Here is an 11,668-nt window from a genome sequence, read left to right as displayed (position 1 = left end):
GATCCCAACCAATGTGTCAACTGCCGACTCATCAAGGCTCGCAGCTATTGGAGCTGTTGCCGTCATCAAAAACTACTGGTCGTTTTTATCGACCTGGCTGGATATCAAAATACTCCAGAATCATTCATTATGTGCCTACAGCTGATTCCCGACTTGTCCAAGAAGTCAAGACGACATTCTCAAAGTCGGGTGCCCAGCAACGAGTTCGGATTTATCTATGCCAGAGCAAAAACATCCAGGTCTATGGAGAGCAGACACTGAATGCCGATTACCACGCTGAGGAGATCCCAACGCGGTTGCTGGCAAACATTACACGCGAGAAACTGTTGGGAACAAGTTAGTGTCACGGAAAACCTATTATAGCATTGCCTCATGCTTGAGGCTCTTGCAGCAGACAGATGCAAAGATGATGCCATGCTGAATGGCGAATAGCTGCGACGCGAGGGCTGGAGATATTGCTATCCCAGCCATGTCAGGCAGCAAATTTCACATCCAGCATTCGAATCCAAATGCACGTAGCCGTGTCGGAGGCGGCCGCTTCCAAGACAGCTCAGAGATTCTCAGATTGGAACCATGACGATAGAATCGACGCGATGATAGCCTTGGGTTGCAGCCGCTGTCGGCGATCAGCGCCTAAGCGTGGCATATCTTGTTGAATACCTCGTGGCGCCCAGTGGAATGGTTGTGGTTGTGGTTGCGGTTGACCCCAACTTTGTGAGCTTGTGTGGTTGCAAAGGGAAAAATTTTCAACTTGTGAAAGATATGGGCGAGTTTTGATTTTGCAATTTGGCCTGGTCAGCGTGGGGGTGGTTGTGATTAACCGATGGCTGGGCGGCCAATGACATGTCCCCTTTCTCGAATATCTTCTGAGCCAATAGAAGCTTCAGGGCAAGACAAGGCACCACGTTTAACCCAATCATTTGAGGTCACGCTCGAGTTGCCTTTTACGGCCGTCAACGGCCCGGCCACCGCACCGTTGTTTTGTGGTGCTTTGCTTTGCTTTGCTTTGCGTTGCGGTCATGTTCGTCGACCTGTCCTCACAGGCTCACGCTTTCTCATGATCCATTGATAGCCACTCCATTTTCATAATAAATGGAGAATCAAGACAAGCCGGCCCGTTTGGAGACTCCTTTCAACCGCGGCTGCCCTTGGTATACCGAGCCCACCTCTTGCGCCGTGCCGTGCCTGAAAGCGGTAGCCCCTGGGAGACGAGGCTCTGTCTGTGTCTGTGTCTGCGTCTGACAAGACCAGGAAACTTTGCTAATAATGTCGTGGTCAATGAATGGATGGAAACTGTCTTTTGCCAATTTCAAGCGGGTGCATTTCCCATTCCATGCTATTCCATTCTCGACTTTGGTTTTTCGTGGCGCTTAACCGTTCAACGCTTGATTAGGGCTCGTGTTTCGTTTCATTTTTCACATCAACTCATTTCATTTCAGACTTGGCGCTCGCTCGCTCGCAGCAGATGGTGGTAAAGTAACGAGACTGCAAGTACCCATCCGGAGAGGCTCAAGACACACATGACAAGGGCGACCCTCACCCTCTTACAACTTGCCTTGACCTGAGACGAGGAGATTGGCCATGGATCAAGCAGATGCGGCTAGGCGGAAGCGCCATCGCAAGAGTCGACGTGCAGATTGAACCCAAGACTCTTTGGGCATCGCGTCCAACATACCTACCTAAGGTAGGCTACTAGGTAGCTACCGTCAAGCGTCGCAGATGAGCCCCATCGCCAACAAAACAAATGTGAACGGATACGTACAGCCATGGCCCATGAGCCATCCATAAAACTGCCGGTGTAGTTAGTGAGGTTAGTAACCACATAACGGAACCGGTCAACAAATCTCCTCGGGTCGGTCTTGTAGGCGAATCATCGTTTCCTGGTAAGTGGTAGCGAATCCCCATTCCATGGACGAGAGGCCAACTACATACAGACGTGGCCAAGGTCTCGCTGATCAGCAACATTTCCTTAGTCTGCATGGTATGTACATATGTATGTACGTAGTAGGTAGGTAGCTTTGCAATGATCATCCAATTCCACTCTGAGCATGGGGAAAAAACTTACCTAAGAAGCACGGGTGCTAAAAGGAAAACCGAGGATTGAAAGTCACAAAAGTCTGCTGAGGCTCGCCTCGTGCATCCCACAGAGGAAGTATCGCTGCTGATTCATATGCAAGAGCTGGCGCATATTTTTTTCTGCGGGCAATCAGAAGCCTGACAGCTTGGTCCAAGCTCCCTCCGCTGTACCACAAGGATGCAGGGGCGCAGGCTTCTAGAAAAGCTGCTGGAACCTAGCAGATCAAGGGTCGGGGTGTGAAGTGAGCAGACAGCCAAAATCCTGTTTGGGGGAATTCCGCCATGAAGCCAAGAACCAATCATGTAAGCATATAAAGATGCGGGATGGTGGGGGCGGGCAATGGGGCCCCGATGGGATGTCTGGAGTCTTAGACAAACTTAGGCAAGGATTCCGGTCTGTTTTCGAGTGACTTTGTGAACGGTGCAAACTCGAGACACCCAGCACTGTCTCGAACTTCTTCATATTGGCCTCTTGTACGGAGTAGGATGTCTGGATGTCCACTGTTGGCTAGCACTTTGCATTTTCGAGTCTATCAATCTGACACTGACAACGGGCGCAAACCAATCTGCGCCTTTGTGCAACTTGTCGGTCTTCGCTGACTGCAAAGCATCTCCTGCTTGAGCGACCAGGACCCGAAGTTGCACAGCCGTACAGAGTAGACGCATACTAGTCAAGCTTGCACATGTAGCCCGGGAATGAGACCTCTCTTTGACATCTCCGAAGTAAGGATGAACGGATATCAGGCATTTCTTTGGTGCCTATGTGGAGAGTCTGTTGGAGAACGGTTGATCGATAGTGGACCAAGAGGCTGTAGTTAATTTCCCCAGGAAGTTATCCATATGTACGCTGCATCCCGTAGAATGTAAGGTATCATGAGTAGTGACAGGGTACATCAGTGTCGTAATTCCCATAGATCTCAGGACATTGTCAGCCAATTCACCAACCCCTGCTTCACTCTTGGTTCTTCCCCAGACATGCGGCAGAGCACTCAAGTTACAAGTTACAAGCGACAGTGACAGTGACAGATGCAAGCCAGTAGCAGGCAGGCATGTACAGACCCTTGCGTGAGCCTCGTGGAGTAGGAGCAAGGAATGGTCTGCCAGAGTGCAGAATGGACCTCCGATCGCTGGACACGCCAGAGATCACTCTGGTACCTGCGTGACGTCTCTGACACCGCATATGTTGCGGTCAGGCGACGAGCCTTTCATCTTCCCATTCTAGGGCGGAATCTTGATATGCTATACATACACGTGGACGACACAGAAATTCATATAGATCTTCCAAGGCGGTCAGATCTAACTCCGATGGCCCCTCGGTATCCCACATCAGGTTGAGGAGCGGGGGCATAAAAGAGGCGGCTGTCGCTTTTCGCGGCTGTGGGATTCGTTATACATACGTAACTTGGTACTAGTTGGGTGGCTAGCCACCACAGAATGCGGAGTCCGGAATTGTCTTTTCCAGATGCCAAACCCGTGGATACGAAGAACTTATTCCCATTGACTGAACCTTGCTGGCTAGAGATAATCGTCATTGAATGAAGTGTCACATATAAGCCGGACGCTCACTGTAACCAGGCTCGTGGTCCTCATTCTTTGTGTGGATAAACGGGCTTGTATCCGTTATCAGTATCTTGCCGGCAAAGACGCCAGAGAATTAGAGTTCTTTGAACAAGTCAATACGTATGTGTGATAGCCGGCATAGACATATCGCGGAGTACATACATAGTACGATTTAATACAGACGGCATGCACCTAAGCAACGGCAGAAATCGGGGTCCCGTCCCATGTTCATCAGGCCTGGTTGGTTCTGGTGGTAACCGGAAGCACGATGATTGGGGAAGAACTTGGTGTGCTCGGTGATAGATATCCTCCATGGCCGCAAGCCGATTCTCAAGATTCGAACACAGGTTCGCGCAGATCGTCAGAGCGGATTATCCACCAAGTCAGCGCCAGTGCAGTGACAAAATCAACACGCATCACATAGAGGAAATGACATTGTTGCTGATCTAAGGAATACGTGCTGCATCACCCGAACGACCATGAACTGTTGTTGTGTTGAAACCTAGAAGCCATATTAGTTGGAAGACAAACTCCCGGCACCCGCTCGCCCGCACTATCCCGTCGGGATCCGTGCGTCGCGGGGGAAGTTGGGGAAATCCTGGTGTCTGAGCTGCAGGATGCTAATGTCACAATATAACTACAAATGTACATGAACAAAATCGAGAGTCTACCGCACCTCGGAGGGTATCCGTTTCTAAAGATTCCGGGACGAATCGAAACCAACAAAATCGAACCGAAAGTGCATCGCCCGGGCGGAGACGGCTGGTTGATTGTACAATGCTGATGACGCGGAAGAGTTGAAGGTGCCAATGGATGGATGGGTAATGTCTCAGCCACCCGCCCTGCACATCTGGAGAAAGCAATCAAAGCTCTGGACTGAAAGTGTGGAAGAGTCCAGCTGAAGTGTCAATCTATGCGGTGCTTTCTTCTTTGGTCAGCTTGTCATAAGTTAAAGATCTGTGCTTCATATGAAAGACGATGCACCGCATATAGTCCGAAGGATTATACCAAGATAGGCAGTCCAACAGGTAGATACATGTCGAGACAAGGCTACAAATAGCATCGGCGAATCTGTACAGCCAAGACAATTCAGCCTGGGCTACCTACCCCTGGATCGGCGGTCTGCACACAAGTGCACTTGTCATGGTAACACTGTCGGTGCTTAATTTGGGTTGGAGGGCACCCTGGGATCCAATGATTTGCAGGGTCCACGAGGGTCTTGGAGATGGCCATCCAGACTGAGACATTGTCATCTTTGCCTTGACGCACATTCTCGGCATGCCTTGACACGAACACCAGAAGGAGCCTATAGCTTCATTGTCCGGCTCCGGTGCATGGAGCCTGTAGGCCAGCATTGGTGCATAAAAGTGTATGATCCAGCCGGGGCGCTGGGGTCTCCGTGGATAAAAGTCTCCGGGACTATTATACGTAGCTATGGCTGACCTTGAGTAACAGAGTCGCGTGAACTCTGGACAAGGGGCCTAACAAGCATGATGATGCTGTTGCCTGCGGCAAAATGGAGTCAGCATCGTCAATCGAGAAGCGACACACCGCGCAGCAAGTCGACGAGCTGTACGGAGTATGACAAGATGAGTGCCAGGTAGCCAGGGCACCAGCCATCAGCAAGCGAGAACGAGATTACAGCCGATGCACGGTTGAAAACGGACTAGATCGTATACTTGAATAGAGCCGCCTCGCAAAGTCTATTCATGATGTACCGGCAATCAAACCGAAACTCCCAATCTCTCTCTCTCTCTCTCTCTCTCAGGGAGCCGCGGCGTTACTGTTTCTGCCAAGCACTCATGCAGCAAGACAAAGTGTGGATGTAGACGAGTATCCGTACAATCGCGCCCTATCGAATTAGCTGGAGGCAGTCTGATGCAATCAATCAGCCTGATCTGGTACAGTGTGGCTATAGTGAGGCACAGTACACACGGTTGTCTTCACTTGAGTGTTTTGCAGCGGCACAGACGGGAGCCTTGCAATTACATCCGTCGGCTCTGCCATTGTTTATGGACCTCAAAAAGCGAGATGCTTGGGTGCTAATATTATACATGACAAGGAGCATTTCAATAATACAATCAGCTTACCTTAGTCATTTTCAGTAATTGTAAGAACCCACCGACCAACCAACCAGAGCAAGGATTGCGAATTTCCGAACAGATACCGGCCACCGGCCACCACCACCAACTCAGGTTTCATGGATGGATGGATCGTCCCGAAGATGCTCCGCCGATAAGGTGCTGTTTTGCATGTACGTAAAACTTTTCTTTTCTTTTTTTTTTTTTTCGTTTTTGATGACCTGGACCAAATCTGCCAGTCTAACCTGATTTGATCGTACCCGTCTTAAGCTTTGGTACAGCCAATGGCTGAACGGCATCCTTGAAATTGTTGTGCCGTGATCTCTATTGACGAATGTCGAATCTTGCCCTGCCCCCAGTCTGATAACCCCAGCCAAACGGCCACTAGACGAGCCTCTGAGATATGTCAGTGTACCATCACGTCAGGTACAGGGCAGGGCATTGTCTGCACGCGACAATACCTGCACCAGAGGTTCCCAAGTCACGACAGAGCCGATGTCCGGCTGCACGAGGCGCCAACTAAGCGTCAGATTTCAAGCCCAAGTCACAGCAGAAGTGGATTTAATGAGGACACGATAATGTTACTGTCGTGTTGAATTTCATACAGTCGATTATTATCCCAAATAATATCATCTATACGTAGTGCGCACAGTACGTATCGCCCGGTAGTCCCTGTCTCTGTTGCACTATTCTCTTCTTGACTCGAGACGCGGAGCGGCTGCAACACGAAGGATTAGGTGCAAGACCAGACAGAAATTGTGGCTGTTTTGGCCCTGAACACTGGGATTAGGATGTCTGTTCAAGCCAGTCAGCGTCTCTGCTGAGTCCGGATTCTCCCATAAAGTTAAGCATGGATATATTCTGATCGTCCCTCCGTCCCGTTATGCCAGTCAACCTAATTTACCCGCAGACACACTCTTTTACATACGGTAGGCAATCCCGAAAACAGCAACCCCTTCCCATCGTCCATTTACCTAGTTCCCGATGCTGAATTGCTCTGCTCTGCTGTGGACTGAATTGCCAATAAACAGGAAGGTGATGTAGAAACTGCATTGTAATTACATGATTATCTTACTGAGGACACATGTGGACTACGAATCCATGTCTAATGCCAATGCTTGCGGCTCCTCTTTCCCTCCTTCCCTCTCCCCTTCTCCTGCGGTTCTCCTGCTCTTGCTCCTTCTCGCTTTGTACACTCCGCATCTCTCCACTGTAATCTGTCTCGCACCAATCTTACACTACTTCCCCCATTCAATCGTGATCCATCCGCTATAACATTCATGGATAAATCACCATCCCACGGGCCATGAGCTCCACAAATCCCCCAAGCTCTCAGTCGACAGTTGATTCATTCATGATGACAACCAAATGGCTAATAAGTTTGACGGCCTATGCGAGCGTATCAAATCTCGTCCTTAATAAACACACACGGCCGAGAAATGTCGATCTAGAAGCAACGCAAACGCGACGGCAGTGTGTTCGGTAACATTTCTCCCGCTGCCCCCAATCACACACACAAACGTATGTATGCCCAGCGATTCTACTGTACATCACAGGCTCGCTCATGTCTGAACCCTTCCCCTCGAGAAACAACTAGAGGACGCTATCCCGAACTCGGTCTCAATCCCACGTCTTCATCAATGGCCCATGCCATGCCACGGACCACAACGGAGGATGACCACTGACGATGTCTTCTCTGTCCTCTCAAGCTCGTCATGGTCGCTCCAGAACCCTTGTCCCCCATCCCAGCCCATGCTTTCCACCCCGGTGCCCCAGCCCAGTCACCTTGTTGCTTGCGCCATCGTCCCACACTGTACAGCCGAGTATCCTCGATCGCGCCCGTGTCCGCGACCTCCACGCCTCGCCTTGCTATTCAAGGCAAGGCAAGGCAAGGATATTGAGAACATGGACCCTAGGGGCTGTAGTCAAAGAATGTCCAATCTGAGCGGGCACGCTGGCGGAATTAACCAGCGAGAAAGCAAGAATTCGATTTCACTTATGCGGATCGATTCGGTACAGGACAACTTGATGATCCAGGGATCATGATGGGCCTAGGGACCAAGGGTCACGGCTGGCCTGCTACCAGTGTGTTGCTATTCACAGACATATCACATTGTAATGGGTGTTCTGTTGCCCACCACGCCTCAACGCTGCTACTTTGGGCTCTGGTCTTTTGACTCTGAGCTCTGTGGGTTTCGCGCTGCAGTCTGTCATTATCTCCTGTTATACTCAATGTCTGTCATAAAAGAGGCTCTCTTCCTCGAATCTCTCCCGTATCTTTCACTTTTACTTCTTTCCTCTGTTTCCCAACCTCACATTTGCACGGCGTCCTTCAGTGTGTTCCTCAGGGAGCACGCTTAGTTGTGCGGTGTGTTCTCCGTTCTCTGCTCTCCGTTCACCAATTGGTGTCGGCCGCCGACGTCACCAAAGCTACAGTACCAGGTCCGACGAGCAACGAACAACGCAGAACGAGAACGCTCCGACCATCCGGGCCGACATCTCCACCCACAACGTCTCCAGCAGGGCGGCTTGGCTTGAACTTGGTCGTCGATGTCGTTGTCTTAGCTGGCTCTGGCTCTGTAGCTGAAGGCGCCAAACCCGCTTGTGCTGTGCAGTCTGCAGCGTGCACCAGAAGAAACCCCGGTCCTGCCGCCGACCTCGTCCGCCCATCCATTTCAGGTATTCCTGCGGCGCACTCCCTCTCTACACCCACCACTACAATCTGCATCGCACCCCCAGGGCCCAGGGTTACAGTAGCGAGCGATCCAACCCGGCCACAAGCTAGGTTTAGGAACCTACTGTACCATACAGTTCCAGAGGAGACCCCAAGACACCCCAAGGGAAAATTACCCACCTACTGGCCGGTGTATCTCCACTCCGTTCCTCTCTCTCATCAATTGGATTTGTCCAACTTGTCCTGGAAAACTTTTATTATAGTCTTCTGCTCCCACGTTCCTTGTCTGGATTCGTTTTTCAGCCTCTTCCAGCTCTGCCTAAGCTCCGTCACGATATGTTACTGAAACTTGACTGTCCGGTTTAACAAAGCTTTCTCGACTCCGTTTCCCCAACCTCAATCCACTTCCTCTCTTAGCGTGGGAGCGCTTTTGCGGGACACTTACACACAAGCCTTGGATATCGGTGTCGATAGAAACCCACCATATCCTCCCTCCACCTTGGCCGGACTGAGCATAATCGACTCGAAGTTGGTCACCTTGGATCCTACATATCTGGCTTTCGTCAAGAAACGACCGTTTCCACGATCCTCTAGCTCGCTGTTTAACCTCAAGTCGACTGCACCTTGAGCCAGTCTGCACCCGCCAAAATGATAATTGATGGAGAAAAGTATGCTTGCGAGGCTTGCGTCCGCGGCCACCGCGTGAGCAACTGCCAACATTCTGGTAAGTCGGGACTCAAGACTGAAGCATGTTATGGGTTATCGCTCCCAGCCATTACCTTGGGCTGGATGTAACTCCAGTACTCGTCCATGGACATTGCTCCAAATTTAGCTCTGTTCTCTGTTACTGACCACAATCCTTCGATAGACCGCCCACTTCAGCACATCAACAAGAAGGGTCGACCAGTTTCCCAATGCGCTCACTGTCGCGCCATGCGTAAGTCGCGCTCTGCTCACGTCAAGTGCGACTGCGGCGAGAAGACAAGTAAATGTGCCCACTTGCAGCCAGCCGTTGAGGGGCACACTGGTGAGCTTCCTCTGGTTTCTCGAGGTGTTACAGACCTCGAGACGCTCGACACAATTCGCATTTTCTAAAACTTTCGCAGAGACATGTTGCTGTAACCATGGTGGCCCCTGCAGCTGCTCTCACAAGAACGAGCCTGCTCTTGACACCGTTCCTGAATCTGACTCGGAGCGCGAGTCTTTGACCCTCAGCATTAGTGGCCGTCCGAAGCCTCCGGGTCGACGACGACGAGCCAACACGGTCCACTCAGACGGGGTCTTGACCTTCGATCAGCATGGCAACCACAAGCCTGCTCACCGAAGCAACCGGGTCTCGCAAAAATGTGGCCCATATCAGCTTAACAGGGTGAACTCGGCTCACAGCACTGGCAGCTTGGGCGCCGAAAGCATGCTGCAGAAGAGCACACGGGAACCTCCCAGTAGCCGAGCACGCGCTGCTACCAACCGAGAGCGAAGGGTCAAATCAGAAACCGCATCGCCCCTGATGAGTGGTGCGAGCAGCTTCCAGAACCTCAATGGCAACCTGCCTCCTCTGGATCTTTCAGGCATTGAGTACCCTCCTTATATGGCTAACAGTACGTTTGATCTGTTTGGATCTGGTTTCAATTCAGAGACAGATGCCCCCATGTACAGCGCTGGTCTCAGTGCTGCTTCAGTCGACTGGAGCCACTATGATCTTTCAGAGATGAAGGGCGAGAGTTTCACGCCTTCCAGTTATAGCCAGGCCGGTACCCAGAGCTTCAATGGCCTCTTCGATTTCGGTAGCGGTTCAGAGCACCTTCCCCACCTGGCAAACACTACATCGACCTCGGGCGAGGTTTCCGAAGTGGAAGATTTTCTTCCCGGAGGAGACGGCGACTATGACGGCCTGGAAGGATTCAGCCGTGCCGATAGTTTCATCCGACAGAACGGCAACGTGATGGCCAACTCGACCGACCTCACTACCATCGACTACGACAGCTTCTACAAGGGAGCAGATAGTGGCCCAATGGCTGGAGCCGGTCTATCCATGGTTGAGGACGACCCTGCCTTCTGGATGCCCAATTATAACGAGGGCATCACTACAATGGACGAAAGCCCCGAGCCTCTCGGCCCTGCTTCAGTGCCTAGCTTCTGGGGCATCTGAGAAATTATCGAGCTTTCGAATATTTTGGCGTACACAATACCCATTCGGTTTTTTTATTTTAAGTCATTAGGGTGACGCACCGGCAGGCGTTGAAAAATACCAAACGAATTGAGGCCATGAGAGGCATGGCTTCTTTTACTCATTTCGCGTGAAGAGCGCAACATATATACGTTTTATACAGAGCGAATCTACGCTCACAACCACCCGCAAACCAATCGCATCTGCACGATGCCTAGGTTTCTTGCGGTGATGATTACGACAGACAACACTCTCATCCATGAAGTAGACGGTTTGAGAGTATTGATGAGCATGAGTTTTCCTACTATCGGCTAGGAGGGATGGAAAGGATAGAGCAGGCGCAGATGGCTTTCTGAATTATACAAGAAGCAGAGCAAGGACAAAGAAGAGACGAGCAGTGCAATTTGTTTGGATGATTTAGCTTGCGAAAAGAAATGTGATCAAGACAGACAAAATCCAGTTTGAAAGCAATGGCTAACGGACCATGGCAACCACACCAAGGGAAGAAGACTAAGTTGCACTGGTGGTCCGTCAACCTGCGCTCGATTTGATCTGCATGGGGAATTTACAAGCTGAGCGATGCAAGGAGGGATATTGCATATTCTAGACTCGTTTGTCAAGCAGTTATTGCATCTGTTGACTCAATTGTTCATCATCGTTCTTTGCTATTTTTGGTTCGATGTTTCTGCTTCTGGTCTCAATCTGGGTACGACGAAGAGTACTCGGCATGACTTGATTTAACGCAATAGACTTTTATGACTGAGGACCAAGACCAACCGAGTCGAGGTCCATGAGCCAACACCGCCAAATACCGTTCCACCATACATATTTACATACGTTGGGTGATTGTGTCGACATGCATTGAGGATCACTGACACCAGCTTGCTTCGAACTCCGACGGTATCACTTGTCATTGCTTCAAGACAACATCACACGGATCACATTGCAGCCCGTCGTCGGACGCCCGGAGACGAAGTGGTTCGACCAGCCAAGTTGCGTGGTGCACGAGATATCCAAAAGGATGCCCTCTGCTGTCTAGGGGTCTAATGCAAGAAGTGCTCAACCAACAACAATGACAGGTCTCTGGGCCTGATTTCAGAAACAGCCAGC

General features: G+C 50.8%; 2 protein-coding genes across 2 annotated transcripts; one reads left to right on the top strand and one right to left on the bottom strand.

The window, feature by feature from the left end:
* Window positions 1-215: 215 nt before the first annotated feature.
* On the bottom strand, window positions 216-471 carry FMAN_08896 (uncharacterized protein; the record flags this gene model as incomplete). The annotated part of the gene is made up of 2 exons (XM_041829676.1): window positions 216-323; window positions 397-471. The coding sequence occupies 2 exons, from the start codon at window positions 469-471 to the stop codon at window positions 216-218; spliced, it is 183 nt and encodes a 60-aa protein (XP_041680415.1).
* Window positions 472-9,039: 8,568 nt separating this feature from the next.
* Window positions 9,040-10,540, top strand: FMAN_08895 (uncharacterized protein; the record flags this gene model as incomplete). The annotated part of the gene is made up of 3 exons (XM_041829674.1): window positions 9,040-9,115; window positions 9,260-9,418; window positions 9,498-10,540. The coding sequence occupies 3 exons, from the start codon at window positions 9,040-9,042 to the stop codon at window positions 10,538-10,540; spliced, it is 1,278 nt and encodes a 425-aa protein (XP_041680414.1).
* Window positions 10,541-11,668: the final 1,128 nt, after the last annotated feature.

The sequence above is a fragment of the Fusarium mangiferae genome (assembly GCF_900044065.1).
Source record: "Fusarium mangiferae strain MRC7560 genome assembly, contig: FMAN_scaffold004, whole genome shotgun sequence".
NCBI lineage: Eukaryota > Fungi > Ascomycota > Sordariomycetes > Hypocreales > Nectriaceae > Fusarium > Fusarium mangiferae.
This window is presented reverse-complemented; position numbering and strand designations above follow the sequence as displayed.